Raw genomic sequence first — 25,064 nt, 5'->3', positions numbered from 1 at the left:
TGGCGGTGAAAATGAAGCGGTCGTGCCTGTCGTTCCGCCGGCCTAGAGCTGCCGGAGTGCCTGTGGCCAGGGTGAGTCTGTGTTTCAGTTTCCTTTTTCTTTATTTTCAGGGAAGAAAGCTCGGACTTTCGACCTCGAAGCCATGTTTGAACAAACGAGAAGAACTGCAGTGGAGAGGAGCAGGAAGGTCTTGGGTAAGAAATGCGAGAATAGTCAGCTAACGCATTTTAAAACGTGTGTTGTTTTTCTGTCTTAGGGTGATGTTTAAAGTGTCTCAGACTGGTTCTCCTTACAAGAGATCATTTGCTTACACCATGTTTTAGTTTAGGAGGGGTATCCAGTAATTAATTACAAAACCATAATGTTTTTAAGTCAAGACATTTTGAATTGTATCTTGAGTATGTCACCTCCCTTACCTCCCCCCCTGCCCCGGTTTCTAGGCCCTTACCACTAATGGAAGCACAACTCGTTTTGTTGTTTTATAAGGTTGGTCATGTTACCAAAAATTATAAAGCTTTGTATGAAATTCAGCTATTTAACTTAGAAACAAATTTTGGTATTCAGAATATAGTAATCTAAAAGTGTATGTTTTACAACTTTTTGTGGGGGTGGGGCAATGTGAACTTCTTAGCTTCAGGTTTTGGAATACATATGATAACTTTTGGAAATGTCTTCTCTGCTACCTGAACTGTGGATAAAAAGAGCTGAGATCAAAATATGTTTCCTGGTTCTTTATCTTGCAGGTGTTTGTGTTCCGCTTCAGAGGAAAACGTTTCCTAGCTTTGCTGCAAAACATGTTTTTAGTTTAGTTAATGAACAGTAAGCAAAAAAATAAAGTGTTGTTTGTTGTAGAGAGACAAAGTAACTTTTCTCTGCTTAATATATATTAACATTATTCAATAATAATTGAAGTTATTTGAGCACTATTAGAAATACAGTGGCTGTATCTATTACCATGTCATAATCTCACCAGTCTTATTTATACTTTGAAATGGAAGGTTCTGTTTACTTTGATTTTGTTGCACTGTTCCACAGGGATTCTTTTTCAGTAAGTGAAGTGGGAAAAAACTCCTAATACAGACAGCTCTCTTTGTATTTATTTTCTGTGAATCATATTTAGAATTCACTTGTTTACACCTGTGTGTACTTATGTATTAATTTAGTTCCCTGTGCTATGAAAATGTCAAGAACTCTCTCAAGTAATCATACTCTTTTAGTATAGTGTTGAAAATTTTGAAATATCAGCATCCTTATATGATCAACTTATGTTTGATAGTGTGTACAAGCTAACAGCTGGAAGGTATTTGCATTTTCCTTGCAACGTTTTGTTTTTCTGTGTTATTGCAGTAGTGATGGAAATTTAATTTATATGGAGAAGTAATAAATTTTCAGGTGAAATCCTTTATTTTCTATTACCTTTTCAAACATTTCCTATAGGTCTGAAAATGAAGAAAATTGTTTTACTTTCCTCAGTGTCATTGAAATTGGGAATAAACCTCTTAATACCAATGCAGTATTGGTATTAAGAAGCAGGCATTCCCTTTATTGCAGTGCTGGATGCACAGGGGTCGGTCCGCCTAACATGCATATTCAGTTGTTAGCATGGGCAGATTATATAGACACAATAGATTACATATTCATTGTAATTCCTGGAATCAGAGCGTATATTCATTACTTTTCCCTGAAATCATTTACATATGGTGCTTCCCCTTCGAACATGTGTGATTAATTATGGGAAGTGTATTCTGGAGTCTTTAGGCCCCCCGGTGGTCGTCCTTTGGTGTCCGCTGGACGACCTCTTTGTCTTGAGTTTGCATAGTTTGGACTTGTTAATGGGGCGAAGCGGGGTTTGAAGATTGTTGGGTACTTTTCAACAAATCAGTGATTTATTATAGGTCTTGTGGGTGCTCTCTCTGTCCTCTAAAGGATTTGTTCAGTTAGTTTCTCTTTAATAAGTAACTTTCTACGGTATTAGTAACATCAGCAAGCCTCTAACTTTGTTATTTGCTAAAAGTCTTGATTATTTGTCATTTATGTGCTTTCCGTATTTAGAGGCTCGTGAAAGAGAGAAGGAAGACGAGACTGAAAAAGAGTTCAGAAGTCCATGCACTGATTCATCAGCTTCAGCGTCCAATGCGACAAGAGCTGGGTCGACATTAACCCAAAGGTACTTAGATATGGCAGGAGATTTACATGTAACAACTTTCTTATCTGGAGAGGATTTTGGTTTTGGTTTTTTTTTCTGAGAGCATGAGTGTAGTTTAACTTGTGTGAACATGTTTATGTTATCTGAAGTATTTCAGTGGAAATACTAATTTTTAATTTTCTTATCTATGCTTTCTTAAAGATGTGACAATATTTGTAAATATTGACATTATGTATATTTAATAGTTAATTTTGAAGTCTGCTACCTAATCCTGTTTGGCATTTTTTTTTATAATAAAACCAACGTTACTATCTGAATTTTTTCAAAATATTAGGGCAAATATGACAACGTGTGCTGACTTAGTGGGCAGCTATTGTTCCCATCTGTAGACAGAATGTACTTGTTCATGCCTGCTGAAAAAGAAAGCAAAGTAAGCGGAGAGCCACTGTATGCACATTGTATAGAGTAGTGGTGGGGTTGAGAAACTATTTTGTTTTGACTTCAGTCTGAAATTTACTCTTAAACTTGCCAGTGTTTGTTTATTATTGACAAACAGTAAATGCTACTGCTTTGACAGTTTGAATTCTGAAATGCTGGGGAATGAAAAGTAGGTGAAGGTAATGGGGGGCCACAAAACTCCACTGCGTGGCAGGGACTGTGGAGATCAGTGCACTGTAAGTTTTTAGATTTCTGTATCTCTGGAAGTCCAATAAGACATACAAGACTCTGATAGACCTATATATATATCTTATGGGCTGATAGAGTCTATATGTGGCAGGTTATTGTAGAAAAACTTGTAGTGTTTCAAACTGTGAACAAATTTCTGTTACAGAAGTTACTTTTTGCTTGTTATGCTATGGAGAATTCAGATGAGCTATGCACTTTTACTGAAGTAACTGATGGCACAAGATACTACTACCCTGTAGATCCTGTGTTATGTCTTGTGCAGGAGGGAAAAATATTCTGTGCTTCTCTTTGCTTTTGATGATCTTAGATACCTATCTGGTGAAATAATCAAGGATCATGAGAATTTAAATGTAACTTGTTTGTGTACTCTGTATGGGTGACTTCAGTATAAAGAATCTATTAAAACAAATGGTGAGATGGAAAGCAGTCAGGGGATACAGAGCCTTTCCCTAATCATCTCATTTTGCTAATGGACTTGACAGAAGAGAACTCCAGGGACTTTATACAAAGGAAGATAACAAACACCTTTCAGTATTCTGAGTTATTAGGTAGGCTCTGGTAACTCACCAGAGTTCTGCTGATACTAAGTTTTCTTTGTTCTTGTTTTTTTGTTTTTACCAACTATTGAGAAGGGAGAGCATGACATGAAAAGCTCTCCTGGAAGTTTTACATTTCTTTGTAAAATATGACATGTAGCTTGGTACTTAGTGCTAAAAGCAGGAAACTGGTGAAGGAGACAAGCCGTTGTGACTCAGCCTTAATTCAGAGGGCCAATCCTACAGCTGACAATTTAAGTCTGAAATACAGGATTCCTAGTAGTGCTTTTTATAATGTAGATTTTAGTTACTATAAGATGATCTAATATATATAGATTGTTCTGTTCTCTGAAAATGGCAACACTTTCCTGAATATTACTTTTTAAAAAAATCCAAATATTTCCAGTTATTGTAGTAGCCCTCATACTAATTTTTTAATTGTTAAAAAGGGGTTGGTCACTCCAAAAATATGTGAAGAACAACTACTGATTCTTTTTGCTTTTGAGCTACTTTGCTGTAGATGGGTGTTTACAATAGTTATTGTACTTACATATTTATACCTAAATATAGTAATAGTAATTATGCTTTGTGAAACGAAAGCATCTACTAGTATATAAAAAGAAAAAAAAACCCGACAAAATAGTCAGATCAGTGAAGAGAATGAGCGCATGGTGGGGATATGCCTGCATACTTGTGCAACTCTCAATGTTTTTTGTTGTTTCCCCTGTCTGTGGGATAACCATGCTCTAATGCAGATTTGTTGTGGAGGGACTGATGCACTTCACTCACAAGACAGAAGCAGCAAAATGTTTAAGACAGCAGTTTAAAAAATTTGATAGTAAATGTGGCAGTGACTTCAGAAGATTGATTATTTTCTGTGTAGAGGACAGCGCCAGATCAACAGTCAGGGAGGCCTTTCTGTTGAGTCACAAGGTTCAGAAAGGACCCCCTTTCTTTCTAAACTCCTCCTCAGAGAGGAGTCTGGGTGTGGCTGGATCCGCTCCTGGTCCCAGACTTGGTCAGTGGTTTGTGTCTAGAGGATTATATATGTGTACAATGAGTCCTTTATATCAGTGGCACAAAACCAATTTTTTACATGGTTTTGGTTTAGCAGAAATTTAGGATTTACTAATATTTTGTACAAGATTAGGGTCTGTAATTCTTAACTTGCACTTAATCATCAGCAAGTTTAACAGAGGGATTCAGTGGAATTTGTTACCATCAAGATAGTGACTTTGTTAAAGATTCGAGAATGGCAAGATCACCTGAAACTTATAGCAGGGTTACACGCATAGGTGGAGGTTAAATCGCATCGTACACAGACAGACAAACAGTTCTGAGTCAAATTGCACACAAGCCCACAGAGGTTAACCCTGTCATCAAAATTTCCCTTTTAGTGAGTTTTATGAATTACTCACTTTATATGCTGGCATTCATCGATGGAACCTTAAAAAAATCAGGCGTTGGAGTCCTCATGAAATTTCCCCTGATAGGTGTCCTGATTCAGGGGGACATACTGGATCCTAGAGAACTATTTATAGGGTCTTGAGATGATTGACTTTGGATTAGTATTTTCCATTCTGGCCACAATTGGTGCTGAGTGATTCTGGTATACCGTTCAGGCCAAAGATGATCCAGGCGTGGCCAGGGAGGGCCTGACCTGTCAGCCCAAGATAACAGCACAGTGAGAGCATGCAAGTGGCCTGGGGCAGGGAGCGAGGGCGGCTGCACCACCGCCAGCTTTCTTTTTTTCCTATTATAGCTTGTTTTACTTACTGAGGAGGTAATGAGGGAAAGCAACAAAAAATTCCTTCAAACAAATAAACTTCTCTGAATCCTGGGAAAGGGACTGGCAAACTGGTTCTTTCTTTACAGCCTCTGGTAGAGTAAGACAGTAAGGCTGAAAGTTGAAGGAAACACCACTTGTTTTGTCCTTTCTGTCAGCACCACTCCTGGTTGCTGTTGAAGGGTAGATGTGCTTTTGGTCTGGCAGCATTGGGATGTTCTTACCTTATGTTTGACTTTCTTCCAGTCAGGACAGAGGGTACCAATAGCTGTAGCTGGAGTACTTGGCTGTCCCTGCCAAGCTTAGAGTGTGGTGAAAAACAGCGCCAGAATTCTGGCCATTTCACATGCACAGTGATTACACAGCCCATTAAATACTGAAATATTTGATTTGAAAATCTGGGACTCTAGGATTGGAAAAGCCTCCTTGAATCATTATATTGTATACATTCTTCTCACTGGCAGCTACAGTGTATATTTGGTGCTATTCTAAAACTAAGTAGTTTGGCTTTTGGGGAAAAGATACTTGTTTTGCTAGTCTGGGAATGCATATCGATTCTTAAAACACAACTCTTGCACATAGCATCGTAAAGTTGTTGGTTTCGGGGATACCTGATTTGGAGAACTTTGAAGATCCCAATGTGTTTCTCAGACATTGGAGAACCTTCCTTTTGGTAAAAGATTATTGATTGCCCTGTTCTTGTAGAGTAAGAGAAGCTCTTTTTATTTGAGTTATATTTATTAGATAATCATATCCTGACCTAGGTCTTTAAATGTCTTGAACTACACAAAACAAAGTTTGTGTGTAGGGGTAATATATTTTATTAGGCAGATAAATATAGTTGGAAAAATTAGACAAGCTTTCAGGCATGCAAACCCTTCTTATCACTGTAACATCTGAGGACCTAATTCGTGTTGGTTTTAGTTTTGTTTGATTTCTTCGTGAAATAGTGTTTCAGTTGCTTAGCCAACACAAATATTTACTGTGTAACCTACTACCTGCTTGGTGTACAGCTGGTTTGAGGGCTGGAGTAGGGCTGCATTCTCTGTTATAGAACATTTTTTCTTAATCATTTATTATGTTCTTAAACTTGCGTGTTTTTATTCTAGCTGTCAAGTGATATCCTAAACTTTAAAAAAACCCCGATACCTCTGTAGTCGTCTACTCACTTAAAAACTCGCATGCACAATATAAGTTTCCAAAGCAAGCCTTGCTATTTGAGCTTATCTCATGGAATCTGAAATAACCGTCTGATTTCCACTGCAAAGTATCGCTGTAATGATACACTGTATCTAGTCAAAAGGCAAAGTTTTCTGCTTACTGTTTTAGACCTGCTGCCAGTTATTTTAGACCTGCTATTGCCTACTTGATGACTACCAGCAGAGGGAGCACATTTATTTTGAATAAACTGAATGAACGTGAACTAAGTAGCTCTACTTTTCAGAAATTTTCCAGTGCCAAAAATAATGTGTTCACACAGCTCATTTGGACAACAGGAAAAGGATAATTTAGTGTAACTTTTAGAATCAAGATTTGTGACAGTATCAAATATTTTGTCAGAAGTGCCTGATTCCCTGTTATTCTTTACCAGCACTATAAATCAAGTGCCATGCTTTGTGTTCTCACTCTGGTTGTGAGCCTGAACGACTGCTGGTTTGAGTTCCACCCATCCAACATAGTTGCAGAGCATCTGCACAAGCTGCAATTTGAAGCAGAATCTTGAAAATGCCCTGTAAGAATATACTCTGATGGCTTCTAAGCAGTATTGAAATCCATAGTAATGGCGTGGTACTGTTGTTTGTTTGTGTGGTTTTTTTTTTTTTTACAATCTGTCTAACTTTTTCTTTGTTTTCTTTTGTCCAGTTTTTTGAACTGTCTGTCACTATGGAATTCTCTTTTTTTAAACTTTGTTTATACTTTCAAGATGATGGTGGGCCTACAATCTCTCAATAAAAATTAGTTTATGTTGTGTTGCTAATTTCAGTATTTACAGATTTACAGCAGTTCTTAACATCTTTTACCTGAAAATTCCTATGGAAGTGCCAATATTCTTGAAACAGTAATTTTTAAAATTTTTCCATGTAGAGAGACAGCCTGTAGTGAAAGTGAAGATAGCTCAGATGAAGAGTTAACTGGTCCTTCCATGCAATCCCAGACTTCTGCTCAAGGTGCATCTGAGGATACTGATGATGATGATGAACAATTCATTGGGCCACCACTTCCACCTGAGCTCAAGGATAGTGATGATGATAATGACAATGATGATACAGAGGAGGAAGATAATGTAAGTATTTTGTTCCTCTTTACTCAAAGCATTAAAACATTAGACTAATTTGTAAGCATGCTCTTTCCTTTATGATTGAATTTGCAGGTGAAGTATGACTTGTTTGAAATGCAGGTTTTTTTGTGTTTTTTCTAATGATTATTCAACAAATGCAAATAATTATTTTCACTTAAAACTACCAGGGTTTTAAAAAAATGTATGCATGTGAATCTCAAGGGAAATTCATCATCGTTTAGTATATATTGTTTACTGTTTTTTGTTTTCATATTATGAAAGAACTGTATAAATAAATATTTTTTTATAAATGTTTTATATGGTTTGCTTCCCAGAGCATGTGTAGAATTTTTTACAAGAAAGAGAAGGTAGACATGGGCTTGAGTCTAGGGAGAACAATTGTGCTGAAACTGTTCTAAGCAAGTGAACTGTGGTAACTGAGGGCTTTTTTTTTTCTTTTTGTTTTGGTTTGGTTTCTTCTAAATCTAAATAAGGGCTGGACTGATTTGGTAGAGTGAATATACATTGTCTTTTATGTTTATGTTAAAAGCAAGAAAACCCACAACAGCCTGTTGTGAATGTGTGTGTTTAGGGTCACTCAAAGGATCACTGTCAAAGGTCTTAGCAGAAAGGGTTTTAAGATGAATTAATGGACATGTAACTTAAGCTCAATGGCAAGGTTCACTCTATTACTCATTACATGAAAGGGATATACACAGGAATAATCAAGTTAAAATCAATCTAGAGTGGTTTATATAGAGACCAGAGATGAAAAGGGGTAAGGGAGACCCTCCTGTTGAGTCCTGAGGTTCAGTGTAGACCCTCTTGCTTTCTAAACTCCTTCAGAGAGGAGTCTAGTTGCAGCTGGATCTGCCCAGAGTCCCAGACTTGGTCAATGGGTTATGTCTAAGAGATACCAGGAGTAGAGTATTTAGCAGTACTTTTTAATTGAACAGCAGTTAATCATTGACTAATTTAACACATACAACCTAATTCAATAGTATTTACTATGATTGTAACAATGACAAATTGTTACAGGGTATTTGAATCAATTCACACATGCATGCACACAAACACAGAGAGATATATCTATGTATAGAGGTAGATGTATAAAGGAATAAATGTATAAAGATAGGTATACCTGTTATAAAAATTTCCTTTGATTCAGTGAAATACTCACTTCAAATCCCTTGGCATTTCTTAGTGGGCGAGGATTGAGTCTCGAGGAGTGAAGGATTTGCGACCCAGGCTCCATTATCTGCTTTCAGCAATTATCTTCGGAACTTCACAAACTTGACAGTTTCACAAGCTCTGAGACGTGTCCCACTCAGTGGGAGATGGTAGTTGCAGCCTGCTGCAATTCAGGAGAGCTCAAAGGGTCTCGCTTAGGACTCCTATTTATAGGTTCTCAAGATGATTGACTTTAGTCATTAGTAAACTTCCATTCTGGCCATGATTCGACTTGATAATTGCTGGAATTCTAAAAATTCCAGTAGTGATGGTACTGTGTTTTGCTTGGGCTACAGCTTAGATAAGGGATGTGCCAAGGCCTGTTTTGCTCGAGCTTCTAGCCTTGGCCAGGCGACAGAAGTTGCTGGTACAATTAGTATTATTCTGTCCTTAGCTGTGAAAGAGTTTTGGGTATGGTCAAGGGATGCTTAACCAGCCAACTGCTTACAGAAAGGCTAGGACCTGAATTTCTGAAAGCGTAGTGAGGCCCGGGGTGGGATGGGAAATGCAACACCACAATCTACCCCACAACAAAAGTCATTCCATCTTGCTCTTGCAGTGCCAATGTGGTTGCCTCTTGCCTCTCTGTCTGTAAGCAGATTAATGCCGTATTCTAGTTATAGTTTGAGGGAAATTTTTGGTTAGTCTACTAAGATTTTGTTAAACATGATTAAGCAGTATTACATATACAAGGAGGTTTTGGTAGATCCAGGGCCTGTTTTGCTTGAGCTTCCATGCCGATCAGGGATGTACCGCGGCTGTTTTGCTAGAGATACGAAGCTGTTTTGTTTGAGCTTCCAGCCTTGGCCAAGTGACAGAAGTTGCCGGTACAATCAGGGTTATTCCCACCTTAGCTGTGAAAGAGTTTTGGGTATGGTCAAGGGATGCTTAACCAGCCAACTGCTTACAGAAAGGCTAGGACCTGAATTTCTGAAAGCGTAGTGAGGCCCGGGGTGGGATGGGAAATGCAACACCACAATCTACCCCACAACAAAAGTCATTCCATCTTGCTCTTGCAGTGCCAATGTGGTTGCCTCTTGCCTCTCTGTCTGTAAGCAGATTAATGCCGTATTCTAGTTATAGTTTGAGGGAAATTTTTGGTTAGTCTACTAAGATTTTGTTAAACATGATTAAGCAGTATTACATATACAAGGAGGTTTTGGTAGTAGTGCTACTCGTCTAGTCATTTTCGACATTCTAACGTATAGAATAATGTTTAACAGCAAGCATAATATAACAGAAATTAGTAAAATAGTGATGGGATGCAGCAGTATGTAGAAGTCCTGTTGCTGTCAGTGACCATCCAAATAAGGCATCCCACCAGTGATGTTCTCCATCCCTTTTCACTCTTTCTAGGATATGGTGTATCTCTCTGCATCATGATGGATGGTAATTAAGGATTTTTGTCTGTGGTTCTGAATTCGTTTTAGCAATTGACTCAGGTCATCATGTTGTAACAGTGATTTAACTAATGTAAGATTCGTCCCAATGGGAGTAGACAGTAAATCTTAATACGATGTGTAGTCCGGTTGCAGCAATTGATGGGTTGTGACGGAGCTGAATAGTTAGTTGCATCCCATAATTTTGGTAAAATTACAAATACAGATATTTGAGTGATTATTTGTCTCTATAGTGGTGGTATCTAGGTAAGAACCCTTGTGACTCTACGTTCAGAGACACATCCATTTCTGATACATAAGGATGGTTTCAGCAGTTTCATCAAGATGTATTTCAAAATGACAAACACTTTGTTCAGTGTCAAAGCAAATGTCTTGGGCCTTAACGGTATTACTTTCACAAATAAATCCCTGTTGTCCCCGTACAACGCATACATTAACGTCAACAGTTTACCATTTGTTCCCATTTCGTTGGACCCATACTCTGTGTTCTAATTCGGATAGAGTACAGCTCCACAGTGATTGGATCCCGGTGCAATGATTGGGTATATGGTATATACCCAAGCATTGCGTAGAGTGAGGACAAAGGTGACAATCTTATCACCTTCTGAATGATACATGAAGTTTACTAATTGCCACCATGATTGAAACTCTTTCTCAAACTTTAAGGCATTATCCCAGATCCCTTTATGAATTTCAGTAGGTAGGGTTGCCTCTTCTCCTTCTTGGGTATCACAGATACTCCGTTGAGAAATCTCTCTATATTTAGTTAAAAGTTTAATCGTTTGATGTTCATTCTCCAAAACTTCCTGGATTGAATGTTTTGTGGCAGTGGATTTTGTATGATAGTTTCCATGCTGTTTTGTAGCAATGGTGGTTGAAACACAGTAAAAACAGCCTTACTTATGCTGTTTAGAACCATTTGGTAGCAGAAAAAACCTGTATGTCCTATTACACAAATATAAACTTAATCCTAAAAAACAAATTCCCAGGTGTCTCAAGGGTTTCTTATCCATTCTTCTTCAGTTTTGGTTAGGTGTTCAGTCTGTTCTTTTCCTACAAAATCTCTTACCTTGCATCTTGTGAACTTTAAAACATAAGTTTTGACTGCTCACTTAAAATGAGTGAGAGGAACTTCGTAATGACAGAACAGATTTTTAGATTGAGGCTAACCTTGTATGATCACAATTTTGTTTGTTTATTTTTGTGTGTGTGTTTTTTTTTTTCCCCCCAGGGAATAAGTGATGAGAAATTCTGATGCCTTAGGGGTTTTTTATTAATTTGTCTGATCTGCTTGATTCACTATTGCCTATGGATTTCTTTCATTATCTAACTGTACATTTTAGCACCATATCTCCTAAGATCTCATCTGTACCCCACACATGTCTTGTTCTGTCTTAGGAAACCAGCTGCGGATAAATCCCAGACTTTTCTTGAGAATGTTGTGAGACTTAAGTTAACTTACGACTTACTATCGATCTGTATCAGGAATTCTCTTAACTTTTGACTATTATGGCACTATGGAGTGAGTCTGTATTCATGAGTCTGTCATAGGCTCAGCAGATTTCAGTTGCTGTGGATCATGTCATATTGAAGTCACTACTTCTTTTCTGCCAATTTTCATCTGTTCTCCTGTGGCAGGTCTGCTTGTTCATACATTTTTGACTCATAGCAAAATCTTAAAATACAGTGCTTTATCAAGAAACTTTATCAAACGTGAATCTCTCCAACAGATAATCAGAATAATAGTTCCTGTCTTGAAAAGTACTTACATTTATTGATGCTGAAGGAAATGTTTGGTCTTACTCAGTTTTGTCTCTAAACACTTTTCAGCCTATTTCAGTATCATCCAGAGTGTTAGTGGTACGTAGATTGTGGTGAACCCAGATGCTTGTCAATTTTGAAAAAAACCACAATATATTACACAGCTTCTGAAAGTACCTATTGATAGCTGCTAACTTCATGTATGTATGTACTAGAAGTGGTAAATCTCAAAAAATGCATGCCTGTTCTGCACAGGTGTTTTGTTCTTTCTTTGGGGTCTCATCAGAATGCCCTCCTAAATCACAGCTCTCCCTAGCTGTCCCCATTTCTCTTCCCAGAAAAAAACACCCTTTTGCTCTGCTGTCAGCACTTCTGAAGCTTGTAATAATTGAAGCCACACAGAGAGAAAAAACTGGGCTTGCGAATCAAGTCCTGCCAGGTATCTTTAATCTTTGGAAGAGTAAAAGTTCTCCAAGATGCTCAAAGGATTTCAGTGTATACAACCTTAAAATAAAACAGTGTAGACTTGGAATCATGTTATATCCTGGCAACTAAACCCAAGATTAAGCCTCATGTCTGCTAATATTTCATTGAAGTATTGCACAGAACTTAGCAAGCTTTGCATCAGAAATCTCTTGCAGCTATCCATGCTGATCTTTTCTATACAGGCTTTATTGTTCATTGCTGTGTTTCTATATTATGTCCTTATTTTCTTAAAAAACAGAGATTTGAAAGCACCAGAACTATAGGCAGCAGTTGTCTTAGGGAAAAAGAAAAGAGGAAAAAAAAAAAGGAAGTTACATTTCTGTGGAATTGTTTCTTGTCGGGGTCTGTCACTGCTCAAGGCTGGGCCGGCTCTTAACAGGGGCAGCAGGGGCTCTCTGTTAACCCCTCCCTCCTCCGGGAGGGGAAGGGTGCGAGGAAAGGGAGAGAGACTTACGGGTTGGAGAATTAAAACTACTTTAATAATACAATAATAATGGAAAAGAGTATAATGATATTAATACTAATACTGCTAATAATAGAAATAAAAGTGTACAAAACTGATACTGAGTTTCCCGATGATGGCTGGGGAATTGAAGGTCACAGCAGCTCGGGCTGCTGCTGGTGCTGCTGCCTCGGCAGGGCGGGCACCTGGATGTCCCGGACCGGATTCCACAGTCGACAGGAACTGGATTCAGGAATGCATGGATCGGCTTCAGAGGTCGGAGAATGAGCAGGGTCCTACAGGGATGCTGGCCATGAAAGAAGATAGGCCGACCCTCGTGATCCCTTAGCTTTATACTGGGTATGATGTGGATGGGATGGAATACTTCGTTGGTCAGTATTTGGTCACCTGTCCTGTCTGCGTTCTTCTGCAGGTGTGACCCTTTTATGACTTTTCACTTAACAAAAGATCAGCAGTGGCCTCAGTTCTCATAGGAGTAAGTATAAACACAGACCTTTCTGCATACCAATCCTACTGATACTTCAGTAGCAACTATAAACATTGAGCTTTATCAAGTCTGAAAGCAGACACTGTCTGAAAAATGTGTAGCTGCTCTTTCAGAAAGTGCAGTTACAGAGAGGAAACTTAACTGAAAGAAAAACTCCTGAAAAGAGAGAGAGTCCTGGTTTAGCCAAACAAGGACAGAATCTTAAGGAATTAAGTTGATTTCTAAACTGAGTATATCCAGACTGTTCATCCTAATAATTAAGAGAATTTTGCATGTGCTGGAAAATCATAGAGAATTTGGCTTGAAAACCACACTTAAGAGATTAACTAAATAGTAGTGATTCATCTTATATACCTAAATTTTTCTTATAACTCATGCCAGAAATTACTTGGGTTTTCTTTTGCAAATGAGAATTCATACGAGTAGCTTGTGATTTGACCGTGATTTTGTTGTGAGAATGGATTAAAACTTCGGAAAACTTTTCCCCTAGTTCCATGGTCTGTTAGAGTCATCACTTTCTGCAGTTAGCAAAAAGCATTTTATATTTAGCTTGCTGTAATTCTATTCTGAAGTGAAACACCTTTCAGTTAAGTGTGTTGGCAGTGGTCTTGCCTACTTATACTGAATTAGCAAAATTATTCGGTTGCGTCAAAGTTTTGCTACATTGGTCAAGTAAGCTATAGTGGCAAGGCACTAAATATTCAGCATCTGTTTTATTGCATCATCAGTAGAAGGCTGGCATCCTTTGACATTCTTTTGTTGAGTAGTTTTAGTTGAGCACATGAATCAAGAGTCCTATACATACTGCTGTACCAATTTATTGTATAAACATTGCTTTCATCTCAGTAGTGAGTGCTATATGGATTCCTAAATGTAATTGTGTTCAAACTATAGATTAGTGCCAAGTTGTAGCAGACTCCATTTATTCATATTTGTGGAATAAATGAGGTCTTGTGGGAGAAAGTAACTAAATGCTGAGCACTCATCTATGTAGTATAGTGATGTGGAAGAACACTGTTATTCAATAATTGAGAAACTGCAGGAAGATGCATAACATCTCTTAAGTGGTAAAACTGTGTATTTTTGGAGGCAATACATATGCTCCTCAGAAAAGATTAAGGCTTTTAGAAGTAGAGGTAGCTTGTGAAGAGAAGAGGGGGTTATCAGCAACGTAATAGAAAATACCTGTTTCTTTTTAATCCCTCTGTGCTATAGTGTGCTGTGTACCTATTTTCTGTTGTCCTCCATCAAAACTGGCCGCACTGCAGTAGGGCTTCGTGCATTGAAATCTCTAAAATGCAGTCTGTTACACATATAAATCATTTTGGAAAAAACAACTGGATTGTTACTTTTAACTTGATGTCTGTTATGCCAATGAGATACAGATTTTCAAAAATTTTTTATGTAATTGCTTGTATGCCTGTCATATTTATAGATTCTGAGCACTGAATATAACTTATTTTCATTACCTTTCTCTAAAGGGCAGTGGGTATCTTGTTCAGCGCATCTCTTGCTTTAGTTCTGCAAACTTCTCTAGAATGCTGAAGGGAAAACAATGTGCAGAAACAGCTGATTTTACTTCAGCCTGTCTTTCTCAGTAGTCAATTGCTTTGTTGGTTGACTGTTTTAATTTCTAGCAAGATTGTGGTATTAATTTTTTATTTATATGTGGTTGAATAATGCTACAAGTGGCTTGATGAAGTGGAGTTACTGGAAACCAGAGTTGAAAGACCCCAATGAAAAGTTTCAGACAGAAAGGTGACTTGCAGACTGGTGTGATTTAAGTTTGTCTGAACTTAAGACAATAGTTACAAAACAGTCTAGAATAGATCTGGTTGAGAATAAGCAGAGCAGCAGAAATATGAGACTTGTGGGTTTTCAGTCTAAACAGTTAATTTATAACTGGGAAGATTTTGTGTCGGCTTGGATGCCAGAGGCCTTTGGGGTCTAGAGCCTCCCCCTACTGCTGCTCATGAACTCAAGTTATTTTCTTTCCTGTGAAGGGAATCAGGAAGCAGCTGTGCTTTCCTGATTTCCTGTTGATCGATTGGTGATCACAGTATGATCCTGTGAGCCCCAAGGAAGGCAGGTGTTGCTGTTATGAGAAATCTGCAATTCCTTTTACTTGCTTGTACATTAGGCTGTGGTTGGTACACATGGGGGCAGAACTGGGAGAGGAGAAACAGAAAGCTCCATGGAATAATTCTTTTGTTTTGTTTCCAGATGTACAGTGAGACTGTCTCTCTTTTGTTATCATATTTTACTGCTGAAGTAACTTCTTTAAAACACAAGCATCTATGTTTTTGACCCTGAAGGAAACAATTTTTTCTTTAATAGTTATATGAGTTGCAGTTCTGTAATCTGAAATCTTTTGAACTTTGTGTAACAGATAAAACACATCAAAATACTGGCTTCGCTCTGGTAGCTTGCCACTATCTCTCATGACTTTGCATGCTTTTATTATAGGAACATTGTTTTTTCCAGCACTGCTTGTTCAGTTGCTTTTGCTTTCTTATGAGGGAGTGTCAGTAAAGGTGTTTGTCAAAACTGCTTGCTATGAGGTTATCATCTTTTGAGTCTAGGATTGACCCAGGACTCCTCAGCTCACCTTAGGTATTTTACTGAATAATCATCAGGTGGAAGGACTAGCTGGTAGTTATCTTTGATGGAAATTTCTCATACCTTATTGGTGTTTTTATAGGAAAATGAATAACAGCAGTTTATTGCTGAAAGTTTTGAATCAGCAGTGTTACTTTTTGAGTATTACACGTTTCTGTAGTTTACATTTACATGTGATACAAAGTGAACGTGAATTTTTGAGGAGAGACATAGATATTGTATTACATATGTGAACTCTCATGAGTTACTTTTTTGTCTGAATTTATGTAAGTTGATTTTACGTACTCAAGTCTTTGCAGTAACATTGTAAAGCATTTTTCTGTGTTTGATTAAATTCTCTCTTGATACTGATGGCAGTTACATTTAACAAATAAATATTTAGTTTTAATGAGTTTCTCATTTAGTGTAATTCACCTCCATTAGTGCCAGAAGTAATGATTCTTAACAAGGGACAATATGTTTTTAAGTACTACACAAATATTTTACAGTGCTTGTTTTGTAGTGTAAGCAATACTGCTGTATCAAGTATGTCTTAAGGACAATAGGTACACTTGGTATCGATTCCCTCTGATATTTTCCTGTCAGTATAGTTTTCCTTTTTATATGAAAGACTTACATTGATTAGGGAGTGAGGAAAATGAGAAGAGTTGTCTATTTGATTATGATCAGTGCTTCTCTAGTGCTTTTTCTCCTAATGGTGTGGAAAGCTGGTTGGATTGTCAGTGCCAGTTTTTCATGTGGTCATAAGCAGAGAGAGGGAGGAAGCAGATCATCTCCTGTAGCCTGAAGCTTTTCAGATTTGGTTTCTATCCTGAAAAGCACACTTTTCTGGAAAACTTGAAGTAAATCTTTTTACTTCCAAGCAGGGTTGTTTTAAAAGAGAAAAAGGCTTGTTTTTGAGAGGACAGATTCTTAATGAGGGCAATGTTTAATATGGTAGATCTTGAGGTTGGGAAATAGTCAAGTCTTTGCCAGCTTTTTGCCCTTGCAAAATGCACTGAGAGTGTATCTGATGTTTATGCGATCAAAATAAAATCTCATTGGAGGGGGACAGGAAACTAACCAAAGCAGTTGCATCAGGGTTGGTGGGTGAACAGCTTTTAATCTAGGACATAAGCATTTTTCAAGGCAATGTATAACACTTACTAAAGGACATTAGTAAGAGACTGTGTCTATTAATGTTCTCTTCTACATGTCATTAGAAAATGAGCTGAGATCTTTTACAGAACTTAATGAAGCACTAGCATCTTGTGATGATTTCCTCAGTTGAAGCAACAGATAAAGAGTTGGAAGAATTTGCCAGATAGATTTGCAAGGGTTTACCTTCTGTTTGGAGCTTCGTTACAGCTGATTCTTCTGTGAAATACAGAACTATTCTTCTTCGCAGTGCCAAAGGCATACTAATCATGTTGTAATTATGTCCCTGAAACAAGTACAGCCTTGGACCTCTCCAAGGCTGTACTCTGATTTGGGCATATTTCCCAAATGATAGCATAGCTCTATTCCAAGTGTTAGAATCATTTTGAGGCACTTTTAAATTTTTGCAGAGATTTAACAGGACATACCAGTAATACTCATTTGTTCGAAATGGAACAGAGCAGTTTCCTGCTTATTTAGGTGGAATATTTAAGTAGAATGTAATTGCTCCAATTCGAATTTGTCTATGGAACCAGGCTAAAAATCATGATGTTGTGAAAATAAATAAATGTTATGGGAATTTTCAGTTGTCCCAGGGAGTTATAACATTTAGGCTGAGGATTGTCTGTCCCAGTAAATGCGAAATCTTATTTACCCAATCAAGTTTCATCTTGTCTAAAGAAGAAAAAGTGAAGTAAGCTGATCAAAGCAGGTTTTGTGTGCAATAGATACAGAAAAGTGTGGGTTTGAGAGTGAGAGGCATTATTTTTTAATTACTTCTAGTCACTGATACGATGATGAAAAATAAGTAGCAATTACCATTGCTTTCAATTTCCTTTTGTGTTACCTTCCTGCATAATCAGGAGCGAAATACTTTTGTCATAGATGTACATAATACGTTCTTAGGTCTTGATGGTATTTCTGCTGTAAAAATCAGGAAAATGTGTTTTCTTTGTATTGAACTTGGAACAAGGGATGGAATTTTTGTTAAGGATCATTGATATGGTTACTGGTGTTGCAAAGAATGAGAAAGATTATCTCAAAAGTGAGTTAGAAACGATTTGCAAGCTTCGAAAATTAAAAGGAAACAAAATTAGACCCTTATATTCTGTATAGTGAAGCTCAGTGTAAAGAATGTGAGAGAAGCAGTCAGAAGCTGGAAAGGAAGGAATACTTAACATAAGAAACTGAGAGCATCATACGGAGAATGTGCAAGAGGAAGCTAACCAAGTAATTCCTTTAAGCAATGTTTGTCTTGTATAAAAAGGCATGGGGTATTTGCTTTTCTCCTCTCCAGCCCTGTGCCCCAGAGTTTGTGATTGCCAGTCATCTCAGAACATGAATGTACTTACATATTCTACAGAGCGTAAGGCCAAGGCTTCTGTGCTGTGTATCATATGCCATACCTTTTTGGTAGCATGATACTGGTTTTAATTAATTAGTAATATGACTGAATGTGAGAAATTTTAGAATGTTTCCTCTACAGATAGGTACTTAGTCTTGTGATTTTGGTTTCTATAAATATTTTGTGAAGAAATTAATAGGCATGTATTTGTTGACTTGAAGGTACTTGAAAATTTGAGAGAGAGAGAACTGTAGTAGTATTAAGTGAAATATGATGTAGAACATAATTATTGTTACTACTGTCCTTTTTTAGAAAGTTTACAGATCTCCTTATATCTTGTTTTTACTCTTTGGCAGCTCCTCTAGAGACCTTTCATCAGGTCAGCCAGCCCTGATGGAGCCTGTAGAAAGCTTTGTTAGGAGCTGATGGTACCACTGCTGTATTTGGAAATGGAACTGCTAAGAGTGATGCAAAGTATTCTGCATCTCTGGGCTGGATACACTGTGGCTGTAGGGCATGGAATCCTCGTGCTCATCACTCCTGAAAGCCTTCGTTTCTTTATAGCCAGAAGTTTTTATGGAAGATAATGTCCTCTGCTGTCCTTAGAGGAAGAGCAGAAATGTTTTTGGTTTTTTTTCTACCAGGTGTGTTTGAGGCATGGATAACCTTGAGGCTGTACAATTCTGTGACCTACTTCTTAAAAAAAAATTCTAGGTCTTTCTAAGCACATACTCTACATGCATATCTAAGTCACAAGACTGTACTTTTGATATACTAGTATTTAACAGGAATATGTAGTTGGAAATGTTAGGGAATTCCATTCATGCAGTGGTATATGAACCACTGATGCTAAATATTACTTTCTTTACTGCCAGTGTAAGTTGGGATCTTCGAAGGTGAAGAAACTGGAATTAATTTATTCTTTGAGAACCTGAAACACTTACACAGGCAAAAGAAAGTGATGACTACCTTCTTAGATGATGCTTTTGTTGGCAATTGCAACAAATTTCCGATGTACTTTTATAAAGAAACACAAATAGCATGTTGTTTCTATCAGTGTTAGAATATATAAAATATTTCTGAATTTGGGAAGGCAGCTAACAGCAATACTAACGCCGTATTCAACACTGTTGGTATCACTGTGGAATATATAAATGGAAGATAGCAAGTTTTCTTTATCTGGCATGTGTATGTTACCTTTTTGAAAAAAACTGTTTATGCTCTGAACAGAATAATGAGAAATACAGGTATGGAGAACTCTTGCTTGAATGAAGAGAAAATAAAGTGGATGATAACAAGTATTTGAAATATTTATGGTGGGGATGATTAAATAATTTAGAAGGGCTGTATTTGAAGGAAGTGTGTAAGTGACATGCAGTTGCACTTCCTTTCCAAAACAAGTCTTCACAGGATTTTCGATTAACAGATGATTTATGTTAAACTGTTGGAACTGCAGGCTGCTCCAGTGGTATCCTTGGAGAGCAATTCTGTTGACTCTTGGAATGTCTGCTGTTTGTTTAAAAGATGGCTTTGGATTTTTATGAATGTGAGACTGCCACATGTAATGTTTTACAACTGCTGCAGTGGCATCTCTTATTTGCAGGTGGGCACTTAGCAGTATACAGGGACTATACATACTTGATGCTAATACTATCCAGATCTCATAACAATCATACTGAACTTCCTTCCTTTACTTCTGCTTGTCTTTTTTTGTATTTTAATACCTAATACAATTATTTTCAAGTTATTTGGATCTTGAATAGTATATTGCTGGGTTACCTTGTCTACTAGTTATAAATGTTTATTCGATGCATTATTTTAACGGAAGATTGATAAGTAGTCATATAATGACAGAATCACAGAATCGAATTGGTTGGAAGAGACCTCTGTGATCATCGAGTCCAACCTTAGCCCTAACACCACCATGTCAACTGGACCACGGCACTAAGTGCCACCTGCAGTCTTTTCTTAAACACCTCCAGGGATGGTGACTCCATCACCTCCCTGGGCAGCCCATTCCAATGACTAACAACCATTTCTGTGAAGAAATCTGGGAGAAGAGGCCGACCCCCACCTCACTACATCCTCCTTTCAGGTAGTTGTAGAGAGCGACTAAGTCTCCCCTCAGCCTTTAATTTTGTATCATTCAAAATTAAATCCTAGAAATAACAATGCCAGAGCAGACCTCACAGTATATCTGAATAGAAAATAATTTTAAGAATTCTGACATGGATCTCTTTTCTGCCAATGGTATAGTAACTTATTGTAATGACTTCGTTTGTTTTAACTTGGAATTTATTACCTTTCTTTTCAGAGTCCTTCAGAGTTGTTCATCTGTTCTATGATTAAATGCTGCCTTGTCTAGCAGTTTCTTTGGTGGGGGCAGCCAGTTGTTTTGCAGATTTTGTTTTGTAGGTGTTGTTTTGTTTTTTCTCTGCGACAGGTCTGTACTATGTTGTAATTGATATTTCTTCTTAAGGTGCCTTGGAGGGATCAAGCATCCTGTTGATCCTCGTGTGTGTACCCTATCTCTGGTGACTCCATCTCATATTTTTCTTCTTTCTGAAAAGGAATCTCTGAAAAACAGGCTTTTAAAGTATCAAGCAAATGTTTATATTTGTATTGTGATAGAGCAAGCCTATAAGTAATAGAGTAATAAAAGACATTTCTGTATATAACAACTTAATTTTAAGGGAAGATTCTTTCAATTATCTCTAAATTAATGGTATAAATAGTACCAGGTTAGTCCAGTTGCTATCCGTAAAATATTTTTCTTAGGGAAGGCGATTATGATATGTTGAGTAAACAGTGAATTTATAAGAAGGCCCAATGGTAGTTTTCTGTGATTTCCTGAAGTCTTGTAGTCCAAATAAGAAACTGCAATGTCTTTGAATGCAGAAGGAGCAGTAGTCAACTAAATCACTGCATTTTCAGCAAAAATATTAACTCTTCAGAGTAATATGAATGTTGCTAAATCTAAACTAGTTATAACTATGCTATTTATAATGCTATTTTAAGTGAGCATCTGCCCAAATCACATGATAGTTATGAAAACTAGTTCTGTCCTGTCAAAAAATAATAGTTATCAGCTGTAGTTTAATTCTATGTAGCTTAATGCAATTTAAATTATTAGTTGACCTCTTGGGAATTATCTCATAGTGTAGGAACTAATGGAGGCTGCAACCCTGTCTTGATACTTCTAGGGAGTAACTGATGCAAAGATCGGTGACATACAAACCCCCTTGCTTTCTAACTTTCCTCACCGAAGTGGGAAGCGAGGTGTGGCTGGGTAAGGAGTCCGACATAGTGAAACTCAGTAACAGCAGAGTGTTATTAAGCAGGCATTCTTTGCAGCGCTGGGCAGCACTGGGGATAGCTCCACCATGAGTGCTCCAATGATGTGGTAAACTTCCAGAGATTATATACTGTAAAGTTATACATAGTCATAGGATGTCTGAGAACTCATTTTCATAAACATGAGATTTCCTGTAATGCTTTAATATATGCAATTGTCTGAGCCGCATGCACAGTTGTCTTCCCTGGTGGTCTTTAGCTGGTTGTCCGGGTCTTCAGATGAAGGCCTGTCTTCTTCACTGTGTCTGCTGACTGACCTTCTGTGCAGACTCAGTTCTGGGATCACGTAGACAGTGTCCTTCAAGGCTGCTGTTGTCTGAAGTGAGATTGTCCTGGAACCTCCCCATCCCTCAGCCATTCCAGCTATACCCCAAATCACAGAGGCTTTTGTCTAAAGTGAGATTGTCCCCCGGAGCCTCCTTATCTTACAGCCATTCTAGCTATCTAAATTACAAAGGCTTTCTTTTATTTAGTTGAGCAACCAAGACATTCACAATATCCTCCTTGCTCCTGGGGCTGCAACTCCTTCATAACCTTATAATGGACTCTATAACCAAGTTTGAGTGGGTGCCACACTATCATAGAAATTACCCAACTTCTCTGGCTGATTAGGAGAAAGTTTTGTGTCTAGCTGCATCTTGAAGTACTGTATACAGTCAGATTTATGGTAGCAGACCTTTTATGATATGGATCATACACAGCAATTAAATGATACAGAGGTGAATTAGGCAAATAAGAATCAGTAATATAAGAAAACACTTAACAGTCCAGTAAGTTAGTGGGGTAAGAACATTGTAGAGCCTCTGCTGTTTGTGAGGGAGAGAAGTGTTAGAAGAAGAGTTAGTATTACTCTAAGTATTACTCTGAAAAGTTTGGAGAGAAAAAAAGTAATGAAAACATGGCATTTAAAGGATTCGTGTTTCCTTCTGGCAGTTATGTATGCATCGAACCTACTTGCTTTCTAAGTGTAGTAAGAAGATCTGTTTTCTGGAGCCAACCTTGGCACTTCCTGTTTGTTCACCTTTTTGGAATGGTAGTTAGTGATACAATTTTTCTCTGGAGCATTTCAAACCTAATTTATATGTAGGCAAGAAAGTATCTTTAAGGTATGTTTTCTCTGATGGTTGCATAACCACTAGTGTAGTTGGCTCACTTTCAGAACTAAATTGAGCAGGAGAACTTCCTAAAAATTTTGGTTCAAAGCTGTTTGTAGGTGTTGCAGGTTTTGCAGATAAAAAAGATTAAATCAAGAGTGATTGAGGCACAGATAGTCTGAAAGAAAGATTATTGGTGGTTTTAGACTTCTTTGTTAGGAAATGTATCTTGCATGCCAGGAGCTGATATGAGAATCCAAACGCTTACATGTGCAGAATGTTTATATTTGAAATAAGATGAATAAATAATATTTAATTTATCTTTAATTTGTTACCACTCATCTCTTATCAAAGAAAACAACTCAGCTTTGGATTCCATAGGTTTTTTGAAAACACTACATGGCAGCCCCTAATAATACACTGCCTGACTTCGCTCTGTGCCATTTTTCTTGTTGAAAAGGCATGGAGGAGAAGCTCTGAGGCACACTGACAATAATCTCTCAGTTTGGCAGTTTTACAATGAGAAGGGCTGTGTAAACGTTAAGCTTAACATACCATACCTTGTTGTAACTACAAGCTCTAAGGAGGTCATCTCAGGTCTTTCATTCACTGAGGTACATAGGCGTCGTGATTTAACACATAGGTTAAATTGCATGCAGTTTACAATGTAGCTTATGGGTTATTTGAGTTCTTTAAGAGCGAGTTTGTAAACAAGCCTATGACTTGAACAGTAATTATCATCTTAGAGCAAATATCTGAGCTTATGAAAAGTTCCAATGTCTTAGCCAGAACTCCCCCACTCCCTTTATTGTGCAAAATTTTGACAGTGCAATGTGTATCTACCCTGTGCCTGCCAGTATTAATAGATACTTGTAAGCTCTTGATACCCATAGCTAACTGCAAAAATCTGTTTATAAGCATTTGCTCACTCTTGCTAACTTGTTCTCTCACCTGTGCTCCACACTTCTGGAATTCTTCAGTATCCTAGTGACTGTGGGGATTTGAGAATGCATGAATAGCTTATGGTGGGTTTTAAGAATTTTTGTACATGTTTGTGTCAAACTCATTGTGTTTTTAAAAGCAAGATTTTTTTGCTTTCTCTCTTTTCTTATTTCTGTACTACATTAAAATTCCAAGGGCAAGCGGTTCACAGTAGGAACAGGTTACCACCAGTGTCAGGGTTTTCCCATTTTAATAGATTGCCCTGTACAGTGGTTTCTGAAATAATTGGCTTATGAAGGGAGACTTCACCTAAATAAAGTATCTCAGCGGGAGTTTCTCCCTGTCTCTAGAGGTTTAGCAGGATTTCTTGAGAGGAGCCTGAAGACAAGAGGGTGCCATCATTCTCTATTCAGAGGTCCATTTTTGCTTCCTCAGACTGGATATTACCTGTGGTGGCCAGATGAAGTGAGGATCTAGGGTATCTGAACGTATGACACAGAAGGCAAGGTAAACTTAAAAAGCAAGGATGTAAAGAAAAGTGCTTTCAAGTAATCTGTACTTCGTACTTTATCTGTATATGGTTGGACTTGATGATCTTTGAGGTCTTTTCCAACCATAATGATTCTATGATTCTGTGATTGTAAACGGAATAATGGCATTGAAAAACTCAAGGCAAAACAATTTGTCTTGTAAGCTTATCTTCTGCCCATTTTGTGTGGCTCAGAGGATGTGAAATATAAGTTGTTGAAAGGCCTGGGAAACAGTCAAGCCTGGGACAGCAGTAGGGGTTATGTGAGATATCTTTCATTTCAGAACTAAACCATATCACTTCATGGATTGCATCTCCAAGGCAGATGTCAAACATGAGGTTAATGTGAAGAATTCAAGCTTACAGAACAAATTCCAGAAACAGGAGTTAAATTCTGCCCAAACCCAGCAAACTACGCAAAATTAGGAATCCTTGTTTTGGCTTCCTTATTAGTTGTCTGGAAAATGTCCATAGCAGGGAATTTAAACAAATCTGAGGAAAAATTCTTGGACTGCATTTGATTCAGATTATTTTATGGGTTATATGTTCCTTTCCCCAGTTAAATTTTTCCTGTGGAAAGCTGCTAAGCATTTATAAACTCTCTGCTTCTCTCACCCTCATTTTTGGCTTATTTTATACTTTTGTTTCTCTTCTGATAGAATAGCATGTTGGACCTATGTTTAAGCACTTGCTTGTTACAGGGGAAGAACTGCTGGGGAGTTTTGTTTTTTTTAGCTTGCTTATTTATGGAAACTAGTTACGGAATGGTGCATTCCCTGGTAAC

At 37.6% G+C, this 25,064-nt stretch overlaps 1 protein-coding gene across 1 annotated transcript in view; it reads left to right on the top strand.

Moving 5' to 3' along the window:
* Positions 1-88: 88 nt before the first annotated feature.
* The window catches only part of LOC104161713 (WD repeat-containing protein 70-like), a gene marked incomplete at both ends in the record, with an annotated part of 43,528 nt that continues 18,552 nt past the window's right edge, over positions 89-25,064 (top strand). The window contains 3 exons of the mRNA XM_009700245.1: positions 89-194; positions 2,053-2,167; positions 7,241-7,439. Coding sequence (XP_009698547.1) covers positions 89-194; positions 2,053-2,167; positions 7,241-7,439 — 420 coding nt within the window. The remainder of the gene's footprint in view (positions 195-2,052; positions 2,168-7,240; positions 7,440-25,064) is intronic.

Source organism: Cariama cristata, unplaced genomic scaffold (assembly GCF_000690535.1).
Source record: "Cariama cristata isolate BGI_N322 unplaced genomic scaffold, ASM69053v1 scaffold1055, whole genome shotgun sequence".
Taxonomy (NCBI): Eukaryota; Metazoa; Chordata; class Aves; order Cariamiformes; family Cariamidae; genus Cariama; species Cariama cristata.
The sequence above is the reverse complement of the archived record's forward strand: the minus strand, read 5'-3'. Positions and strand labels throughout refer to the sequence as shown.